We start from the raw sequence: 21,567 nt of genomic DNA, 5'->3' as shown, positions 1-21,567 counted from the left end.
TGACTTTTTGATTAAAATTTTCTACTTATGGCATAATTCTGCTGAAGATATTGATCCAAGCGAAGCTTTAAGTTTAATTTATGAGGGCTTATTGAAATGGCCTAATAACTAGAACAAGGCTTCACGAGAATGATTAAAAATGCAAATGAGATCTTGATCTACTGATAAAATGTTATCAAAATTGAATTGCAATTTTTGTACTGCCAAGTTTGTATTATTTGTACAATACGTTTCTTGTTTGAATTGTAATTTTTATGAAAAAAAAATTCAGTGTTCTTTTAGATCGTTCCCTTTAACATAATATTTTTTAATCATCTTTTTACCGTATATATATCATATGATCTAAAATCAGTGCTACTAGTATTATTTTTCAACAAAAACTCTCATTAACTCCCAAAAAAATGCAATTCAAATGGGAAATTTCGCACTTGCTTGTAACTTTGGTCATAAAGTTGGATGGAGAACAAATAGGCATATTTTAAAGCCTGTAAAGTCGTATCCCCTATTATCCTTATGGGTCAAAAAATGATATAGTATCATAAAGTTCAATCATGGAAGTGACGAGTACAAAGTAAATTGGAAATGTCACAGTCTATTTCCATGAAGTGGATTGCCCAATGAAACTGATAGATAATGTTGAAATTTAAAACAATCTTTAGGTGACAACAATCCAACCTTTGGATTTATCTTTTTTCGAGCAGAGTTGGAAATTTCTTGGAAACTGCCTTCACCAGTAAGGGCCGTAAAGTACATGCCCCTGGAAGTTCTGGAAATACTAAATTCTACCCCTTGTAAATCCCTTGGTATGGGTGGAACGTCCATATTATTCAGCAATTTGTGACATCATAAAAATGCATAACTTTCTTTCTAGTTCCTATAATATAAAAATTATGCATCGAGAAAAAAAAATCTTCTCACTCTGGTGGTTATACAGACATTTCAACTAAATCGTTACCTTTCTATTTTACTGTGCGTCGTCTATTCTTCACCTGTAAACATGTATAATTAAAAGTGTTCCAAATGAAAAGATAAAAAAAAGTATCGTTAAATAATATTATAACTGTTTTATGATATTATTATATCCTTAACAGTTGTTATTGTATTGTTGGTGTCATGTTAAAAAAGTATATCATTTGTGGATGAAATCTTATAGTATTATGATTTTAACAACGATGAGAGTAAGGGTTAATTTAAATAATAAAATAAGTGTGTTGGAAAGACCATCTTAAGATTTCATTCAACTCAAAAATTTATTTGCAATGCCTATAATCCTTCCCTTAGAAAGAAGATTAAGTTAGAATGATGTAAAATTCCAATCAAAATCAATCAAGATTCAACAATTCTTTTGGAGGGCAACTTTGGATTGTGTGAAACTTAAGGAGTGCTATTGTTCAATTAAACTCCAATTCTACAAAGAATTCCAAGTGAAATAGGACTTTACTCCAAAGTGACACAAATGTTTAACGTAAGCTAGACTGTTTCTACAAAGAATCCCATGTTACGCACCTGCGCCCACAGGTCAACTACAATCCAAACTCCCTTTTCTCTCACCTTGTCCGTCCACCTACTTTCACCTCAACTCAACTCAACTCAAGTCTATCCCCCCTCCTCTCCAAGCCACCTGGCTCTGTAGCTATCAATTTCTCCCTCTCAACCGCCAACTCCCCTTCGGTGAAAGAATGCTGCAGATTGCCTAGTGAAAAAGGGAAAAAAAAGGGTAAGGAAATACAGTCTTCTATACCATGAGAAAAGAAGAGCTGGAAAAAATATTACTTGGGTTTTCTTTATTTTTTTTTTAAATGTTTTCTGAGTTGTGACGAGCAAAAGATGGCATTTTGATACAGCTGGGGTGTTTTTATGATTTCAAAATTTGCATTTTTAGTTTATCTTGTTGTATTGCTGGCTTGTCATTTTGAGGGATTGTGCTGTTTATAAGTTTTATTGAATTGGCAATGCTAATTTATGGATTGTATATTGTGTACAAGAAGTAGGAAAAGTGTAGAATTATGCCAGGAATTGGGTTGTAGTTCTTGTAGTAGTAAAAATGACATTTTTAGGTAGGATAGTGGAATTGTAAGCTAATTATTCCTTCCCTAAATTTGTGCCAATTTTTTAGTTGCGTCAGTTGTTGAACAAGTTTATACATATATTTTGTATCTCCATTTTATTTTTCAGATGCAATGTTGCTTTTCCAATCTTGAAAATTTGACATGCATCACGTTTCTTTTATCGGTCAAATTCAGTTCTTGAGTTTGGCATGTGATCATAATAGGAAGGTTGTAGAAAAGCCTTGGTTCTAATCTTCATGCTGAAAGAACAAAGAATATTAATAAAAAAAAGCTTTCTTGAATAATGAAGTTCTTGAAGCTGGGGGTATTTTTCACAGGTCACTTGGATGGCTTGATATGGATAAGAGTGATCCTTATTTTATAGTAATATGTGTCTCCAGGAAGCATCCGAGTGGAGAGAGTGAAGAATCTCTAAGGGACTTGGTAAAATAGCCCGTGACTTCGGGAGAAGGGATGCCTCCTCACAAAGGGGGTTGCGGTTTTAAGGATAGGATGGTATGCAGTTGTGACCATTGGTTCTAATTGGTCATAAGTGTATTCTTATGAATTTTAGTATTGTAGATGAGTTGGTGCTGTCATATACAGCAGTGGCTTGAGAGTGGGATAATTTTTTAAGGAGAGCGTCTTTCAAAAGTCTTATACTTTTTGTTGTGGTTCTTCTTGGCTAGTTAAGTGTCAGAAATTACCAAAGACGCTGAGTTTACAGATATGAGGATTTTTTGAGTGGAGAGTTCTTTAGGCTGCGAGTAGACCAAATCTTGTATATCCTTTTGCAACTTTTGAATTTGGCATTCAATGATTATTGTCAGTGTTGCTCCAGTAAGGCCTGCATCTTAATGACGTTAAATTCCTAATAACATAGCATATGTTAGGGATAACTGACAGTCTTGAGGTGGTAGCTGGAAATCTGTTATGTATTGATGTTCTCAACTGGTTCAAAAGAAGCAAGTAGAAATCCTAAACACATGGTACACACTTAAAGATGCCTTAAATGTAATTGACAGGGAATGACAAAATACAAGTTCACATATGCGATGAAAGGTGGTGGCACAAGCACTGGAAAAAAAGTGTTTATTACAAGGAAGCAAGAGAAATTTGAAAATTCACAACTATAACATAATTATAGATGTATGATTGTTTATTACAAAAATTTAGGTCACCTACAACTGGGTCTGGCATCAGCACAAACTGAAACATTAATCCTTAAAAACAATTTGGCATCATTGTTATATATGGCACCCAAGGTTGTGGTTATAAAATAATTAATCTCTTTTAGAAATTAGACATAATTATTATGCTAAAAACATGAAAATGCAGTTAGGATATTATTCAGACTGACAAAAACTGCCGGAAATTATAGGGAAGCACATAAACAACATATATGGGTGTAGATGTGGTGCACCTTAAATTTAGAATTTAATTGCTTGTGTTGAATCTGCATCCATGGTTCATCCATGCTTCCATTATTTACCTTTTGCTCCAACAAGTGTCTATGGAATTGAGCTAACCGTTTAATAACTCCTTTAGATTTTAGATGCCTACATGTTGAATAACACAAAGATGCCTACAACTTTTTACATGGTTTTTGTTTCTTATGCAAGCATATATTATTTTCTGCAGACTGATATTATTAATTCCTAAAGTTAATGGGTGGCAAAAGTTCGAAGAGCTTGACTTCTGGTCGATACTCATCTTACAGTTCCAGTTCAAATTCATGGGGTAATTATGGCACTCCACACTCGCAGTACCCTCAACCAAGTTACAATTATGCACCTCAACCAAGTTACAATTATGCACCTGCACCTCCACCCCAGGAGTCGAGGAGACGGCTTGAGAGGAAATATTCAAGGATAGATGATGACTACACTAGTTTGGAACAGGTAATTAGACAGATGGGTCCTAGAAAATAAAATTGGAACATGCTTGCTTTTCTGGTATGTTAGAGCCTTGGCACACTATTCCGGCAGTGAGTTCTTTACAGATTATAACTTCCGTTGGGGTTGTTGTACTGGAATTGAAACAGCATCTGTCTCGGATTTGGACCAGTGATGTTTGTTGAATATTTGCAATTGAAACATTGTTCTTCAGGTTTTCAGGAGCTGCATTTTCAGTTTATTGGTGACTTGTGAGTTTGGATAGATCTCACATGTTTGTGTACAGTAAATGCAAAATGCACTTTATAGGTGGTCAAAGAATAATTCTTCTAAATAAAATCTTGATTTTTATATATCACTTTTGCTATCTTTTGTTTTCCCCTTACTTTTTTCAAACAGTAACTACACGTGTATTCTTTGGCACTTTATGTTCCTTGTAACTTCTTTGAGTAATGTAGCCCAATCCTTAACTTTACATCGCCAGTACATAAATGTGGGCTGGTGTTCTGAGACACGGGACGCAAAGTAGTTTTATAAATTAATAGTTTATTGAAATGTTTTCAAGACTGATGTCATGGATTTTTGCTCTTCGATTATGAGCACCATTTACCAATTTTTCTTTTGTATATGAGATCATTATGAGTGCAAATATTTCCTATTTGCAATGCCAGTCTCGCAAGTTTCATGTAGTCATAGTGGGAAAGATTTCAGCAAATATTTGCAAAGATACTTCTGCTCTGCTGTTTGGACCTGCACTTTGCATTCCTCTGAGGGGGCAAAAGACAGCATTCACCCATTGTAAATGATTGAGCTGCAAATAACCTTCTAAGTTTACGGTTTGGTTTGTCATAAGTGTTAAGATGTGTAACTCTTGACTCTTGACTCTTGAATAATTGAGTTTATTCAAGTACTTATAATGACTGGTTTAGGGCATTCGACTTATCAGTTTTAGCATTTAGCTTGTTATTACTGTTTGGTTATTTCTTGTCAGTTTTAGCATTTAACTTGTTATTACCTCCTGGTTATTTCTAAGCAGAGCCATCACACATGGTTGCTAGGTGAGTTGCTTTTGACATTCTCATTCATAATTATATGCCCCATTTGCCTCTGTAGGTTACTGACGCTCTTGCACGTGCTGGCCTGGAATCATCAAATCTTATTGTTGGTATTGATTTCACCAAAAGCAACGAGTGGACAGGTTTGGTTTCATCTATTTTACAAAAATAAGTCCACATAAGACATGGTTGACCTGATTTAGATTTCCTTGTACTAGGTGCTAGGTCATTCCACAGAAAAAGTTTACATCACCTTGGAGATGGGCAAAACCCATATGAACAGGCCATATCAATTATTGGAAGGACACTATCCAAATTTGATGAGGACAATCTAATTCCATGTTTTGGATTTGGAGATGGTACCTATTGATAATATGATTTACATGTATTTTTCTGATTTTGTTATTTTGAGTTATGGAGTATAATGGAGGTGCTTGTGGCAGCTTCAACGCATGACCAAGAAGTTTTCAGCTTCTATCCAGATGAGCGATTTTGTGACGGCTTTGAGGAAGTATTGAGCCGCTATAGAGAATTAGTTCCACAATTGCGACTTGCAGGTTGTCATTCAAGTTCACTCTCTTGTTTTCTTCTATGGTTGTTTCCTATGAAATGATTGTGTATTTTGGAGGTAAGATTAAGACTTTAGCATTTTTAAAAATGACCAATGTTGGCCTATCCAAGATGAATGCACTAAACACCCTGTCAAGAATAAAGTTCTTGACTGTTGCCATGTGAGCAAATTGCTTTAAATGCAGATTTCAATTTCCGTATTCAGGGTGACTTTTTCAGAAATAGACATCAATGGAGGAAATTTCCAAGTGTTTAATAATATACTAAAAGTGCATTAATATCTGAAGTAGACCTTCATATGGTTGTAGGTTTCATGTGTCATTTATCTCTCTTTTTTATACTTTCTTGGTTGGGCCTTACTATTTATAATGCTTTTTCATCCTTACATCTTTGATAGGACCAACATCCTTTGCTCCAGTCATTGAGATGGCCATGACTATCGTTGAGCAAAGTGGTGGACAGTACCATGTCTTACTGATCATAGCAGATGGGCAGGTTTAGTTCTCTTCTAGTTTTGTTCTCATTAAGTATTGTAAGGGTTGTTTTCCTTGAAAACCAATTACACTTTCAAGTTTCTTTATCATCTTACTAGAGAAAAGATAAAAAATAAAATAAAACAAAAATTGATTGAAGCAACTATATTGTTGTATAACTTCTTGCGTACATTGCAAAATTTATACTGGCACCTAGATCCTACTATATCTCAAAACCATTATATTTTCTAGGTGACAAGAAGTATAGATACTGTGCGTGGTCAATTAAGCCCACAGGAAAGGAAAACTGTTGAGGCAATTGTGAAAGCAAGGTAATTTTACAAATTAGTTTGCACTGAGATTGTATTTTTCTCATTATATTACTTTCTAATACATTGCTAGTTATTTACAGTGAGTACCCTCTATCAATTGTTTTGGTTGGGGTTGGAGATGGACCATGGGATATGATGAGGGAGTTTGATGATAATATCCCTGCTCGCGCCTTTGACAATTTTCAGGCAAGTCAATCTCTTGTTTTATTCTGATAAAAGTTTTTGTGAGGGTTCTCCTTGTCATTCAGATGTAATTTTTGATGTCTTTTGTTCTCTGTAAAATCTTTGTTTGCATTCTAGTTTGTAAATTTTACAGAGATAATGTCAAAGAATGTGGACAGATCCAGGAAAGAGGCTGAGTTTGCTCTTTCAGCGTTGATGGAAATACCTTCTCAGTATAAAGCAACGCTGGAGCTTGATATATTGGGGTAGTTTTTGAAAGTTTCAAGTACTTTAGTGGCTGTAAGTGTTCTTTTATATAATTTTAGTGTAACATGTTTGCATTTGCTTGAACAGTGTTAGCAAGGGGAATGGCATGGATAGGGTTCCCCTCCCCCCTCCTCTCTACGGTCCAGCCTCTTTTGGCACGCCGAAAACTTCAAGAAACAGCAGTTTTCGTCCAAGCGCACCTTCTTGTGGACCTGAGCCACCTTTTGCAAGGAGTCAAGCTGCAAGTTCTTCTGATAGCCATGTAATCCCATCTCCGCGTCTTTAGTTTGTGGTACATTAAAAAGGCATGCTTGTTGGTTGGTGCAGCTCTATTTGTATTGTTTATTTGACTCATCTAGCTCTTTTAGTAATATAGAACACATTATTCCTCCTCCTGTTGCAAAAATTATCAATGCAGTTACTGGATTATTCCATGCATACTAGTGCTTTTATGGTCTGTTCTAACATAAACAAGGATTCTAATCACTTTTATTATATTTGCAGCTTTGTCCCATATGCCTTACTGATCCAAAGAACATGGCCTTTGGTTGTGGACATCAGGTGCTACTTAATAGAATTTCTTTACTTTCAAGGAAAACAGATTGAAATGCAGATGTTTGACATAGTCCTTTTATTTACAGACATGCTGCGAGTGTGGGCAGGACCTTCAGTTGTGCCCAATTTGCCGGGATACCATAAGTACAAGGATCAAACTTTACTGAAAGGAAATTCATATGCAGTGTAAATTCTATGTTTTAAGAAGAGCTCTCATCTAGTTCTAGCAAATATTTGTCCTTCCTGATAATAGCTTTGCCATTTTATCTGATAAATACTGCATAATTGTCTTGTGACATGAAAGGATGATGTCTTGCACGAATTCTTGATCTGTATATAACAATTCTTTTTTTTAGCCCCAGTCATTAGTGATAATAATATTCAGTTGAAAACTCAGTCGTATTTCTCTGATTTCAGATGCAGAAAGTATCTGGTACAACTTTGTATTTGATGTTTGCTAAAGTTGGTCTCAATGTCTTGATAGCTTGCAACTGCAGGATTCTGGCAGGGTAGGCTTCTCGCCTTGGAATACTGGTGTTCTCAATTAGGGCAGTAAAGATGCTGCAATCATGGGAGTTTTCTGGTTTTTTGATCTTTGAGAAGCTTATATACAAATATCTTTCAACTACACGACAGATGAAAATCGCAATAATCATGCCTCTTTAGATATATATAATATAAGAGGAGAAAAGAAATGCAATGATTAGGCCTCTAGCTTAACATAGCTGCTAAATCACAGAAGACGTCAAAAAGTACGAAATTCCTCAATAGAATTTTTCTTCTTGATTGCGGTATCTATCCTGAGGGATCCCATGGTGGAAAATAACGTTCGCCAAAATGTCTGAATCTTCTGTCGTTACTAATGAAATCAAGAAATCTGAACATTTATCTCAATTTCAGGGCGCTGCACCGCCAAGTTTGGCACAAGTACTTGAAACCACCTCAATGGCCGTTTTCATTTCCAGTTATTTCATCTCGTTTGTCATTTTTGTGACTCAATATTTTCGCAAGTTTGAAATTCATCCTCCAAGAATATTCATAAAGCACCCATACTTGCCTCAGCAATTTTGAAAGCTGGTGTATCAGAAGAATTGTTCAGTCCCCCAGGAGAATCAGGGGTCTATTTGGATTAGCAGTTTTTCCCAACTACGGTTTTTCAACCAGAATTTTATAAGAGATCTACCATTTTATTTCATAAAGCACTTCATGAATATGTCGACCGAGCTTGAATCTCACCAGAATCCTGCATCCTGAGTTCAAGAAAAGGCATATCTGGAAATAACGGGTTAAATTGAGTGGTAATAACATTCTACATTCTTCAGAGGGCAAGACACCAAGAAAGAAGGCATTGCCCTTCATATTGACTCTGACAGAGCATTTGTAGATGTAAGTGAAACCAGAAATTGTAACATCAGAAGTCTATTTGTTTCTGTAATACAAAAGTAAATTACTAGTTATAGGGCAGAGGAGAATAAGTGATAAAAAAACCTGCAATTAAGTTCACATGCTGCCATATCATTGAATATCTCCTCACTATTAAGATGAAACCTTTCCAGACAGATCAAGTTTTTTTTTCTTGATTCTACCGATACCCAAATCAAAACATAGACAAACCCATAAATTGATTCAAGACAGAGGCATACATGCTATGTAACTTTCTTAATGCCAATAAATCACATTCATTATCTCTTAACAGATTCTGTTCTTCCTGCTGTAGTCTACAATGGCACTGGCACAGATGACCAATTATTTTTGCACTAGGAGGAAAATTGACAATCAGCAGGCTTAAACAGAGTGATAGGCCACTTGCTCTCACGAGCCCTATAGGATCCCATTTACACCATAGGAGCTTCCACATTTTAGGTGCAAGTAACCATTGAGAAATATAAGGGGACAAGAAAATTTAGGAAACCAAGTCATTTTGCCATCGTTTTGTCCTAAACAATGAATAATGGCGGTTCTATGCAAATACAAGTAGACAGTTGAAACTAAGAAAAAAGACCCACTTCTATCATCATAGGGAACCAGGAAAATGAAAAAGCTGGAAGAAACATGGTATTACTTTCAAAATAAAAATGAAGACAATATCTATTCTATGAAGCTGAAGCTAATACATGTGCAATTGGTGTGTACAAAAACCATTACCAGTCAATCATACACAAAGCACTGCAGTAAAGGATTCTAATAAATGCCTTTCTTATATATATATATATATATATATATATTTTTTTTTTTTGCACCTTTCCTTTTTCTGTTCTTGATTAGTAGTTTTCTAGTTTTAGGAAACATAAACTTTCCATACTCAATCCATATTCACAAGAAATTGAATATGTAGCTCAAAGTTCTTTGTTTGATTGGCTAATGTAGAACTGCTGACACATATTTAGTTTAAGCATAATTTTCTTCTGTACTTTCTCCAATAAAGTGATGAAACAGCGCAAACAATAAAAGTAATCGAAATAAAAGGCCAGCCGAAACATGTAAGTTAAGATATCAATTTCACAAACTGTCACTCAATTAGTGTTGTTCTTCAGAGTAAAAGCTTAGCAGCAACCAAAGCTTTTAGATGTAAATAAAATTTCATTGCTCAAAAGCATTGATGGGAAGTAGACTAATCTACTATTGGAGTATAATAGCCAAAAGAGACATGAATGAGAGATCCATTCTATTTTTCTAATTTCCATGGGAACTAATCTTTCCTAAGCTCTAGTTCGCCAAAGCAGGACATTTTGCATTTTAATCAGGGCTCACATGGAGGAGAAATTGCTCTATTTGAACAAAAGTAGCAGAGTAAGTAAAAAGAAGAGACATAAATTTATGGAAGAAATAATTCAAAAAGAAAAAAAAAAACTTACCTCAAAGCAATAACAACAAAATCGATGGAGACAAGTATTAGGCTATGAATGAAGCAAATGTATTCCATTTATTTTTTCCTTTCAACCCACAACTCCAAAATGGCTATTCAACTTTGAGAAAAATGTGCAAGTACTAGGGAACAATTGACAGATTCAAGACCCCATGGAATTGGAAACTTTTGCTGCTTCTAAAACATATCACAGACAAAGGTACCAAATAAGGATCAATAAGCATTTTCTGTAGATATTACAAAATTGCTTGTAGTTTATATACTCTTTCTCGTTAGCACCTCCTGTATCTTTTTATCTTCGAAACTAGATGGGCATACTTCCCTTTTTCCACCATATCTTTTATAATTTCATGGGCTTGAGAAAGCTTTCCAGCATTTCTCAGGTAACTCACTAAGGTACTATACACCAAGAAATTAGGATTACAACCTCTCCGTTCCATTTCTTTCAGCATCAAGCAAGCCTCCTCAAACTTCCCAGCCATGCATAACCCTCGGATCATAGAATTGTAAGTAAAAACATTTGGAAGCTGTCCTTCACTGATCATTTCATCAAACATTTCCTGAGCCATATGAAACTCCCCTGCCTCAACATACCCTGTTATCATTACAGTGTAACAAACAACATCAGGCATGCATCCCTGCTTAATCATCTCATCAAAAAAGTACTTGCAAGCATCCAAATTCCCAGCTCGGCTGAGCCCATCTATTAATGTGGTGAAGTGAAGAATGGTTGGATCACAACTTACTTCCTTCATGTGGTTTAAAAGGTTCAGGGCCGCAAGAGGCTTGTCCCCTTTACCTAGCACATGAAGGAGGAGGTTGTAAGTATGAAAATCAGGTGAGAACCCATTTTGTCCCATTTCATCCAGTAATCTATGAAACTGTTCCAGTTTCCCCTGCCTATACTTAGAGCACAAGAGGATGTTATAAGTTAAAATATCCGGAGAATGACCTTCAACCAACATCTGCTGGTACACCCACTCAATCAACTTGTAATGATGCAGTACCACTAGAGAATGTAAAATTGCATTAAAACAGTGCTTAAATGGCCTATAGTTAAACGTCTTCGATTTTATAAACCTCTCTATGACTTTCTTCGCTAATCCAGCCTCACCACAAGTACAAATCAGCAGATTAAAAGTTCGAGCAGATGTCGGATACCCCTTGTGGATCATTTCATCAAGCAATCTCCACATTGCTTTAAATTCCTCAGCCTCCGCAAATATCTTCATTATCAGATGATACGAATTTGTGGTGTGACTATAGTTCTCTTGCTGACCAGACCACACAAAGAATTTGAACCCGAGCTTCGCGCTCCGTTTCTTGTTTGCAAAACTTATGCTCGTCAAAATGCCTAAAAGAACCTGTCTCACAAGAAGCCCAGAAAGCCTAAGTTTCAAATCATCTAAAGCAGCTTTGGTATCAAATCCAGGACCATCTTGCCGAAGAATTTCAAGAACCCTATTAGCATCATTTCTTACCGTGTCAATAAAACTACTTCTTGAAGAAACATTTTGCTTTTGTTGGAAAGTACTATTTTGACTTCTCCACGTTGTTTTTAACTCTATTTCCTCATCAAAATTGCAACTTTTCCAAGATTCGTTCAAGTAATCCTCGAAAGCGCGAAACCCATTATCCACACCATCACCACCACCACCACCATTAGATGCAAGACAGCTGCGGCTACTGCTGCTATATATGGTTCTTGATACGCCAAAAAAGCAAGGAACTATCTGATTAACAAAACCAATACTTCGTCGGGACGAAGACGACCGAACAACTACAGACCAAAACATTGCAAAAAGAAGAATCTTTCTACAATACCAATGCACACTAACTTCCTCCTGGCACGGTGGATTACTGCAAGTTCAAGCCTCATCCTAGATGCCACTAAAAAATGACACTGCCCATAATTTACGACTGAGTAAAGCTCCTTCTACCAGCTCCCTGCTGTACCCTTACCGAACAAGATACCTACCTGGGGTGGGAAAATGATGGCACTCTTGGAATCAGACCCCGCCCGGATGACGTTTGGTTCATGGGGTTGTTCAATCTCTTGTTTGGGTGGTATAAATGGTCTTGAATTTTGGTGTTGAACCGGGGGGAGTAGCCTAGTAGGAACTGGAAATCGATAAGAAAACAGTATGGAAGGGGTAGATGCAGAGAGGAGGAGAAAAACCGGGTCAACAAATTTCTGACCTTAATTCGCCTGCCTTGCATACTAACTTCGTGCCATTTTTTTATGCTAATTGCCCTCTCTTGTCACTTGGCAGTAGGTTTATATGTACCCAAAGTAAAGGGGTTAGGGTGTCTTGTCAATAAAACAAAAAGTTAGGGGGTGGATTTTTAATCAAACAATTAACACTTGACAATTTGTGTAAAATTGATTGACAAAGAGAGAATTAAATAAATATTAGTACGTGTTATCGGGTTAAATGCATTTCAAATATTAAGATAAAAAAATTGGATTTGAGAAAAAATATGAAGAAATTGAACTTGTAAACTTAGGCGACGGATCAAATTGGTTCCAAACACGGGAAAATTGTTATTTGTATTAAAAATACACATTTATTGATAGTTTTCACAATGGTATGTAATACAATAGTTTTCACAATCATATGTAATACAATACATAGATAGTTAAATACTCATTAAGCTCCTCTACAATCCTTTTAAGTGACATTATATGATGGAGGTTCATCTAGCTTGCTTAGTCTAGCAACTTGGATCTTTCGACCAGAGTACGAGTTTGAACAAGCGTTTGAGAGCCTTATAAATACTTCGATGGTGCACGAGTGCATGTCCTTGCTATATAACAATTTTGTTAAAATCAATCTTGAAAATTGGACAATTCAACTTAAGAGTGAAAGGGCGCCCTTAGATTGGAAAATGGAGAATTCACAAGCTTTATGCCCTGATCTGGCGAGAAGATTTCGCTGAATGAGTGAAGCTTTCTGTGGCATCCTGAATACTTTCTGCACCTTCCATACATGATGCTTGAGCCGCCCCTTTTAGGCAAAGGAATCACACGAAAAGAAAGGCTAAGTTTCTTGGAAGGATCACATTTTCTTTACCAAACTTGCCATATATAAATGATAATTCTCCAGTGAGTGTAAGCTAAACAAAAAAGCATAGACCAGAGTTTAATTTCTCATGGTGCAAAGGAATTTCCTTAGCTTCTTAATCAAATGTATCGTCTTCCTGCTGTTTTTCCTCCTGCTATCCACTGAACTGTGCAATGCAGCTAGAGAGCTTTCTAGTAGAGGGAACAGAAAAGGGAAATGGCAACTTCTATTGAAGAATGCAGGTGTTGTAGCCATGCATATGGCCTTGACACACTACGACACTGTTGTCATACTTGATCAGATTGGCTCTCAGCAATCTGGTTACCGCCTAAAACGAAGGCTGAATGGGACAAAGTGTGACCACAGGTATAGGGATTCGGAGGACTGGTCCTGTTATGCTCATTCAGTGGAGTATGACATTATGAGAAACAAGATTAGGCCTCTACATATTAATTCTGATACTTGGTGCTCCTCTGGTTCCATACTGAGTGATGGAACCATTATTCAAACGGGTGGCTATGGTGGTGGTTCGCAAAGAATTCGTTACTTCAAGCCATGTGATCATAATGGCCGTTGTGATTGGAAGCAGAATAAGCATTCTCTTTCAGATATGAGATGGTATGCTTCCAATCTACTATTGCCTGACAAGGATAGAGTCATTGTTGTTGGTGGAAGAAGGATTTTTACCTACGAGTTTGTACCTAAATTGTCATCCAGGGAGAAGGCTTATGATCTGCCTTTCTTGCACAAGACATACGAAAGAAGGAGAGAAGGGAATAACCTCTATCCCTTCCTTCATCTTTCTTCTGATGGCAATTTGTTCATCTTTGCAAACCGAGATTCCATTCTTTTCAACTACAAAAGAAGGAAAGTTGTGAAGACATTTCCCAGGATTCCAAAGGATGGAGGAAGGAGCTATCCTAGCACTGGCTCATCTGTTATTCTTCCTTTAGACCATGAAAATGGCTTTCAAAAAGTTGAAGTCATGATATGCGGAGGTGCTGCTCCAGGGGCATATGGGGCCGCCAATGAAGGGAAATTCTTGAAGGGCTTAAGCTCTTGTGGCAGAATGGTGATCACAGGTAACAGGCACAAGTGGAAGATGGAGAACATGCCTGGACCACGAGTAATGGGTGATATGTTGATTCTCCCCACTGGCCATATACTGATCATAAACGGTGCAAAACGAGGCTGTGCTGGATGGGAAAATGCAGCCTCCCCTGCTCTAGAGCCATATCTCTACAAGCCCAAAAAAAGACAAGGAAGAAGGTTCACAGTCCTAAAAGCCGCCAAAATTCCCAGAATGTACCATTCATCAGCTATTCTTCTCCCTGATGGGAGAGTTCTTGTAGCAGGAAGTAATCCTAACAGGAGGTATGAATTCAAGAATGTGAAATATCCCACTGAGCTAAGGCTACAAGCTTTTGTCCCTGATCATATGGACCAAAAATTCGATCACAGAAGGGCACATAACCTGTCAATCTCCACCAGTAATGGGGAGGAAAATATTGGCTATGGAAGAGAGTTTGGAGTTCATTTTTGGCTAAGAGGGAAAATCAGCAGCAACGATGTGATATTCAGTGTCTATGCAGTTCCCTTTACAACTCATTCCCTTTCCATGAATCAGAGGATGCTAAGACTTAAATGCAAGAAAATGGTCAAGGATGAAAATGGACTGGTGAATGCAATTGTTGAAGCTCCTCCATCTGCTAATGTTGCACCTGCTGGCTATTATCTGCTCACAGTTGTGAATGGAGGGATACCTAGCAAATCTGAGTGGATCAGGTTCACACACAAATGACACAATTGAACTTGGATTCAAGAGTTGTCTGTTTTTTTCCTTGGTTTTATGTACTTTTCCTTGTTTCTGGTTGATGATAAGAAATAAATAAGACATGGTAATATACTAATATTAAGTATTCTGATGTAGAAGCATATGATTTATTTCTTTCCATTACGTATTTGAATTGAATAAGGAACAAAGCCTAACAATCATGTGTAAAAATTGAAAGCAGCAAAAAAAAAAAAAAAGAAGAAATGCTTACCACTTTTTACACATGTTTTTTGAAAGATACTTTACAAATGTTGAAAGCAATTAGTCAAAAAAAAAAATGTTGTGCAAAGCCAGCACCACTAAAAGCATTGAAGCATGGTTGGAAAACGTTTTTGTCATGGAACTAACAGGACGGTAGACCAAGATTAGATTGTGTGTCGGAAAAATAGGAATGATTTGGAAAAAACCAATTTTCTTGCATTACGAACGCAAATTCAAACACACCTTTTGATCTTTTCAATCACCTTTTTATCTCATATACATTATATTACAAAAAGTATTACAGTAATTATCTCAAATAAATATTTCAAATAATTCCTATCCAAATACGTTATTGCTAAGTCAATTATAGGATGTTAGATGACGTTTTATCGAAACACGCTATTCATAGGATGTTAGATGATGTTTTATTAAAAACTAAATAGAATGTTAAAAGAGTGTAAATGCAGAGCACAACTAGATTATTTGAATTTGGTCATTAATTAAAAAAGCTCCTCCAAAATTGTAAAATAAGACCATTGTTAATTAACAAAAAAAAAAGACAGCAAAAAAAAGACGGTTTTCAGCCGAATTTTTTTTAATGTAAATAAAAGGTCTAGAGGTCTCAAATTTTTTAGTTATATATATTTTCCACCTGTACAAAAAGAAAAAGAAAAAAAAAAGTAAATTCCAAACAATGACCCCACATAGCCGATATAAAAACAAGACCTTTAAAAGGATTTTTAATTCCAAATTGATTTTCAATCGGCTCTTCTCAGTTCTCACTTGAACAAGAGCCGAAAAGGATTTGTAGTTCCTTTCATTCAAGAAATGGAAGCTTCAATATCCCTGAGAGCAGCTGCAAATACACCAACAAGGGTGGTGGCCCTGCAGTCAATCCATCTCAAACCCAGATTAAGATTTTTCAAGCCAACCCCAGTTGGAAGGTCAATGGCACACAACACCCCTCTAAGCATTCAAGCTCAAAAGGTAATTCTGGCATTTTATCAATCACCTGTATTGCAATGAGTAAAATGCATGGTGTTCCATCTTCTGTTTTTATCTTCTTTCTTTGGTGTTTTTTAAGCAAAAAATTGGATTAATTGCAACTGGGTTTTGATTTCTGTGCTTGGTTATGTCTTGAGCATGTCAAGTAGTTATAAAGTTGTGATTTTTATTGGTTTTAATGAGAAGAATTGTTAATTTGGCATAAAAAAAGTTAGGAGCTTTAGAATCCAAGGGGCGGGGGGTTTATCAGAGTAAGTGGTAATAATAAGTTAATTGTGAGGGATTCGGCGAAGATGACCGAATTTTTTTTTTTATGGAGTTTCATTGAAAAGAAATTCATTTTGGTTGTGGTTGTAGTCTGAATTGAAAGAAGCTTCAGCTGAAATTACTGAGAGAGATGCTCTTAAGATTAAGGAATGGGAAGTTGGGATGTTTCAAGATGAGGTTGCTGGAAGCCAAGGTATAAGAATCAGGAGGCGTCCGCCAACGGGGCCTCCTTTGCATTATGTGGGTCCTTTTGAGTTTAGAATTCAGAATGAGGGGAATACCCCACGTAATATACTTGAAGAGATTGTGTGGCACAAGGACCTGGAAGTATCTCAGGTAATTGTTGTTTTCTGAATTATCTTTTGTTATGTGCATATCTTATTGATGAACTCCATCTGAAAACTGAGTTACGTATTGGCATTTGTCTGTAGATGAAAGAGAGAGAGCCTCTTCCCGTGTTGAAGAAAGCTCTTGAGAATGCTCCGCCAGTTAGAGACTTTATTGGAGCACTTAAGACAGCAAATTTGCAAACTGGATTGCCTGGTCTAATTGCTGAAGTCAAAAAGGCTTCTCCCAGTAGAGGAGTTTTAAGGGAAGATTTTGACCCTGTAAGTTCTCATGCACCACTTTGACTCTGCTGTTGATAAGTTATGATGAGCAAATTTTGGTTGTGATGGACATATTGAAAATGTTAATTAGTTGATTGTGGAAAAGATGGAGGGTTAACCATGTTGAATGGAATTGCAAAATTGCTGCATTTTTCTAAAATTTTGAAATAGGAGTTTTGTCTGTAAAGTTCTAATGCACCATGCTGCTCCCAGATTGAAGCTGAAACTATATCCCTACGCTCAGGTGGTTTTTTTTTGTGGGGAAGGTGGGGGGGTTGGGTTCGTGGCTCTGTTTTTTTGTCACAATAGTAATTTTATAAGAACATGATGCAATGAAGCCACTGGCTAGTTACTGGAAGGGGCAATTAACCTCGTCTTAAGTGAGTCTATGAAGGAAAGGGTACACTCATTCTGACACCACAGAGAAGCACTGCTCGTTCTGAGACTACAGAGGAGCACTGACTTGCTCATTTCTTAACTTCATTAGAATCTGGTAGTCTACTTATCTTCATTACAATCTTCTATTCTGGAATTGATATGCAGAATGCTATTATTCAAATCATAATTGCTTTTGGGCGTCTTCATTGCGAACCGGGATCATAGACATTTTCTGAATATGTGCTTAATGCATCGGAAGAAGAATTGAAGTGTCAGGGAAATTTTTGCAAACGTGATGAAATATTTGGAAAATTTTGATTATTTTTATAATTCTTGAAAAATGTTATTGATATTTAATTGAGGCCAACATTGCCATTTTTTTGGGAAAAATGTAAGATAAACTTCTGGGAAAGAAAAAGCATTTTTCTTTATGAACAGTGGTTATGCTCATTCGCATTAACATGATTACTATCTATCTAATTCCTTTTCGTCCATCCTGTTACTATATCTAGATATATGACTGTTAGGATTAAATGGACATTTGTCTGCATGGATACTTAAATGAATGTTTAATGACTGAAAATAAGAATTCAAACTCAATAACTTAGGTACAGAAACACACTTAGATGACATTTTACTAAAAATGAACTGATTTATTGTGAATACAGAGTAAATAAAAATCATTTTGTAAGATTTTAAAAGCTTTGTATGGCAGATTACAGTTATCAATAAGTTGGAAGCTTCATACAGGGAGACTTAGTTATATTATATAAATGCTGCTTGTTCTGGTTTGATTTGAGAATCTTTTGGTCCTATAGCTGTTTGCTGGTTTATTCCTCTATCAGTGGTTAATTGAATAGGTTACTGAGGGTTATAATATCTGAATACAATTCTTAAGATGTTGACAGTGTTATCTGTTTGCATTAATTCTTGGTTGTCTATTATAACAGGTTGAAATTGCTAAGGCCTATGAAAAAGGTGGAGCAGCATGCCTCAGTGTATTAACAGACCAGAAATACTTTCAAGTAAGGATTTAAACTCTTCAGTCATTTGGTGACTTTTTTCTTCAGGGTCATATAAGCCTGTCTCTGCAAGTCAATGTATTTGTTTTTAAGTTAATTCTTACTGCTAATTATCATCACTACTTTTTTGTTTCTGTGCTCCATAAAATAAGGGAGGCTTTGAGAATTTGGAGAAAATAAGGAATTCAGGAGTGAAGGTATTTTTTTTCTTCTTGATGCATATTTCTGCTGAATATTAGCTCAAAGTATTATATTTGAAAGTGGTTGCTGAAACAATTTACATGTGCAGTGCCCTCTCTTATGCAAAGAGTTTGTTATAGATGCTTGGCAAATATACTATGCTCGCACAAAAGGCGCAGATGCAATCCTGTTAATTGCTGCTGTTTTACCTGATCTTGATATCAAATACATGACTAAGATCTGCAAATTGCTTGGTTTAACACCACTTGTGGAGGTATGGTTATTGTTTTCTTCTTTCTTTCCTTTTGCTGTCTTAACCATTAATAGGATTCAATTCCCTCCCCACTTTTTGTATTAGATTTAGGACCTTTAAGTCAGGGTAATTTTCATTTTCTTATTTGTGATTTGTACAAAAATCGGAATATCAACAAAAATCTGTAATGATATCTCAAGTTTGTTTTTCGTCTTTTTCATGAAGAAAAAATTTATTTTTTAAACATATGTAGGTTAGTGGTCCTTCTGTTCTCATGAAGGCTGTCTAATAATTATCTTGCTTTACTTGAAGCAATTTTGGTTTTATTTTTTCCTGATTTTGGTTTTATTTTGTTTTTCTTGTCAAGTAAAAAGTTTGAAGTATCAATGATTTTGACCTTTGTTTGTCATATCTCATTTTTTAGGTACATGATGAGAGGGAGATGGATCGTGTTCTTGGGATTGATGGGATTGAACTTATTGGAATAAACAACCGTAACCTCGGTATGTTTCTAAAGAAAATTCTATATCGATCATTTAAATCTTCTCCTTCTTGATTGTGCATTTAAATGTGCATTTAAAGTTTGATACCTTGATATTTTGATTCTGAAGCTGCTATCAAGTTTACATTCGATTGTAGCTGTATTTGGACAAAAATTAGTTCCTTGTATTCTTACTTACATCGATGAGAAGGTCTAAATATTTTCAAGTAGCTAATCATTTGCTGAAGTGTATATCATTTGCACTGTGATGCTATAAATAATAATACCAACAAATTAATTCTGTTATGACAATCCCCTACTTCCCTTTTTTTTTTTTTAAACTTTCTAGGAATTAACTTCTTTGACATACTTCTTGGTGCACCAATTGCTAGATGCCAAAATCTGGTGCTGGATACTCTTCCTAGTTATCTCGTCTTGCTTAGTGCTGATATTCAATATGGTTGCATGATATAACCTTTTTCTCTTAGAATGGTAGTTCGTAAACAGTCAGTCAGGAAAAAATGAGTTAGGTAACAATGGGTAAAGGTGTCATCTTGAGGATGGGTGAGTGGAAACAAGCTATAAATCCGAAAAGAACAAGGATGAAGATGATAAAAATTGCACAACCTAGAAAAAATGTTAAAAGAGCAATGAGTAGCTTACAGAATCAGTACAAGTCATTTGTTGGACTCTTGCAAGTTAATTTAGCTTTGTCTATCTGCAGAAACATTTAAGGTTGACATCAGCAATACTAAAAATCTTCTTCAAGGAGAACGTGGGAGAATAATCCAAGAAAGAGGCATAATTGTGAGTATCCTATTTCTGCACTTTTCTCATGCCCTTTAAGATTTCTCCTTCTTTGTTAAATTGTTGACAGAGGCACATGACTACCTCATTACATATTATTTTGTCTAATCACCAATGTATTCATTTTCCTGTCTTCAAAATCTTTAGGTCGTTGGTGAGTCTGGACTTTTTACACCTGCTGATATTGCATACGTGCAAGAAGCTGGCGTCAAAGCGGTATGTTATGAATGTTTTGTAGGAAAGTTGTCTACTTTTTCTACTTCCACAATCATTTCCCATTCCCTTGAATGTATGAGAAGGGGCAGGAAAAGCTGCAAGCAGGCATCGATTCTAGTTGCAAATTTTCCCTAATTTTGGTTTCTTATGACTGACTGTGTTGCATAGACATTCATCTATTGCATGAAATGTAATTGACACAAAAAGAAGGATAGAAAATCTTGTTTTTGTTGATTGATTAATCAATCTGGATTAATATTCAAAATGTTCTTTTTGCCATCACAGGTTTTGGTTGGAGAGTCAATTGTTAAGCAGGATGATCCAACCAAGGGAATTATCGGACTCTTTGGTAAAGATATATCATGTTGAAGACCCCTTCTTTTTATATCATGGAGAAAAGTATGAAAAGAGAATTCTCTAAGTTGAAACTTGTGGAGATTTTGTTTTCTTTGGAATGTTGTATACTAAGTTCCTTTTCTTTTTTTGCATCGTAACAACCCCAAATTCCTCTGTTGTTGAATGTATTAGAATTGGAATTTTTTTTTTTGGAAAAAAAGTCTTTGAGCTCTTATCCATGATACCCACATGATTTACAAAATAAGGAACCTAAGGGGAAAAAAAAACCCAAACGCCCAACAAAATTTAGAAGGTTTCAAGGCACCAAATAAATCGGATCTCGATAAATAAAAAAAAAATCATTTGCTGCACAAATTCTGGAGAGAGGGAAATTAAGAGAGAATTTGATATTCTATTTGCTTTACTGTCACACTTTATTTTTCCACCAACCACTTAACACTAAATATGACTACCTTTTTAAGTGCCATCACTCAATTTCACTCGAGTTTTGGCTTAATTGAGCCAGAAAAAAAAAATACTTAAAAAATATATATATATATATATATATATATATATACTCAAGCTTGCGTAACGAGCTTAATATTCTGAGCTCGAATTCGAGTTCGATTTCGACTCGAGCCAACTCCAACTCGATCTCGAGCTCGATATTGATCGAGTTCGAGTCGAGCTT

The 21,567-nt window shown here is 35.9% G+C and overlaps 4 protein-coding genes across 4 annotated transcripts; 3 read left to right on the top strand and 1 right to left on the bottom strand.

Annotated features, from left to right (window-relative positions):
- The first annotated feature begins 1,546 nt into the window (after nucleotides 1-1,546).
- Nucleotides 1,547-7,759, top strand: LOC113753031 (E3 ubiquitin-protein ligase RGLG2-like). Its single transcript, XM_027297107.1, has 12 exons — nucleotides 1,547-1,717; nucleotides 3,690-3,949; nucleotides 5,057-5,141; nucleotides 5,217-5,357; nucleotides 5,442-5,555; nucleotides 5,966-6,063; nucleotides 6,294-6,373; nucleotides 6,454-6,559; nucleotides 6,674-6,801; nucleotides 6,890-7,064; nucleotides 7,307-7,363; nucleotides 7,444-7,759. Exons 2-12 carry the CDS (start codon nucleotides 3,716-3,718, stop codon nucleotides 7,522-7,524), a joined length of 1,299 nt encoding a protein of 432 aa, XP_027152908.1. The 5' UTR covers nucleotides 1,547-1,717; nucleotides 3,690-3,715; the 3' UTR covers nucleotides 7,525-7,759.
- A 2,490-nt stretch (nucleotides 7,760-10,249) lies between these two features.
- Nucleotides 10,250-12,407, bottom strand: LOC113753794 (pentatricopeptide repeat-containing protein At3g60050-like). The gene has a single exon (XM_027298040.1). The coding sequence runs from the start codon at nucleotides 12,017-12,019 to the stop codon at nucleotides 10,496-10,498; it is 1,524 nt and encodes a 507-aa protein (XP_027153841.1). The 5' UTR covers nucleotides 12,020-12,407; the 3' UTR covers nucleotides 10,250-10,495.
- A 969-nt stretch (nucleotides 12,408-13,376) lies between these two features.
- LOC113752778 (aldehyde oxidase GLOX-like) lies at nucleotides 13,377-15,238 on the top strand. Its single transcript, XM_027296839.1, has one exon. The coding sequence runs from the start codon at nucleotides 13,377-13,379 to the stop codon at nucleotides 15,087-15,089; it is 1,713 nt and encodes a 570-aa protein (XP_027152640.1). The 3' UTR covers nucleotides 15,090-15,238.
- Nucleotides 15,239-16,085: 847 nt separating this feature from the next.
- LOC113751784 (indole-3-glycerol phosphate synthase, chloroplastic-like) lies at nucleotides 16,086-21,078 on the top strand. The gene is made up of 10 exons (XM_027295920.1): nucleotides 16,086-16,310; nucleotides 16,686-16,931; nucleotides 17,027-17,203; nucleotides 18,532-18,606; nucleotides 18,756-18,800; nucleotides 18,893-19,057; nucleotides 19,461-19,539; nucleotides 20,242-20,324; nucleotides 20,472-20,540; nucleotides 20,826-21,078. Exons 1-10 carry the CDS (start codon nucleotides 16,152-16,154, stop codon nucleotides 20,907-20,909), a joined length of 1,182 nt encoding a protein of 393 aa, XP_027151721.1. The 5' UTR covers nucleotides 16,086-16,151; the 3' UTR covers nucleotides 20,910-21,078.
- The last annotated feature ends 489 nt before the right edge of the window (nucleotides 21,079-21,567 follow it).

This window comes from Coffea eugenioides, chromosome 11, assembly GCF_003713205.1.
Source record: "Coffea eugenioides isolate CCC68of chromosome 11, Ceug_1.0, whole genome shotgun sequence".
Classification (NCBI taxonomy): domain Eukaryota; kingdom Viridiplantae; phylum Streptophyta; class Magnoliopsida; order Gentianales; family Rubiaceae; genus Coffea; species Coffea eugenioides.
Note: the sequence above shows the minus strand (reverse complement) of the source record. Positions and strands in the feature narration are given on the sequence as shown.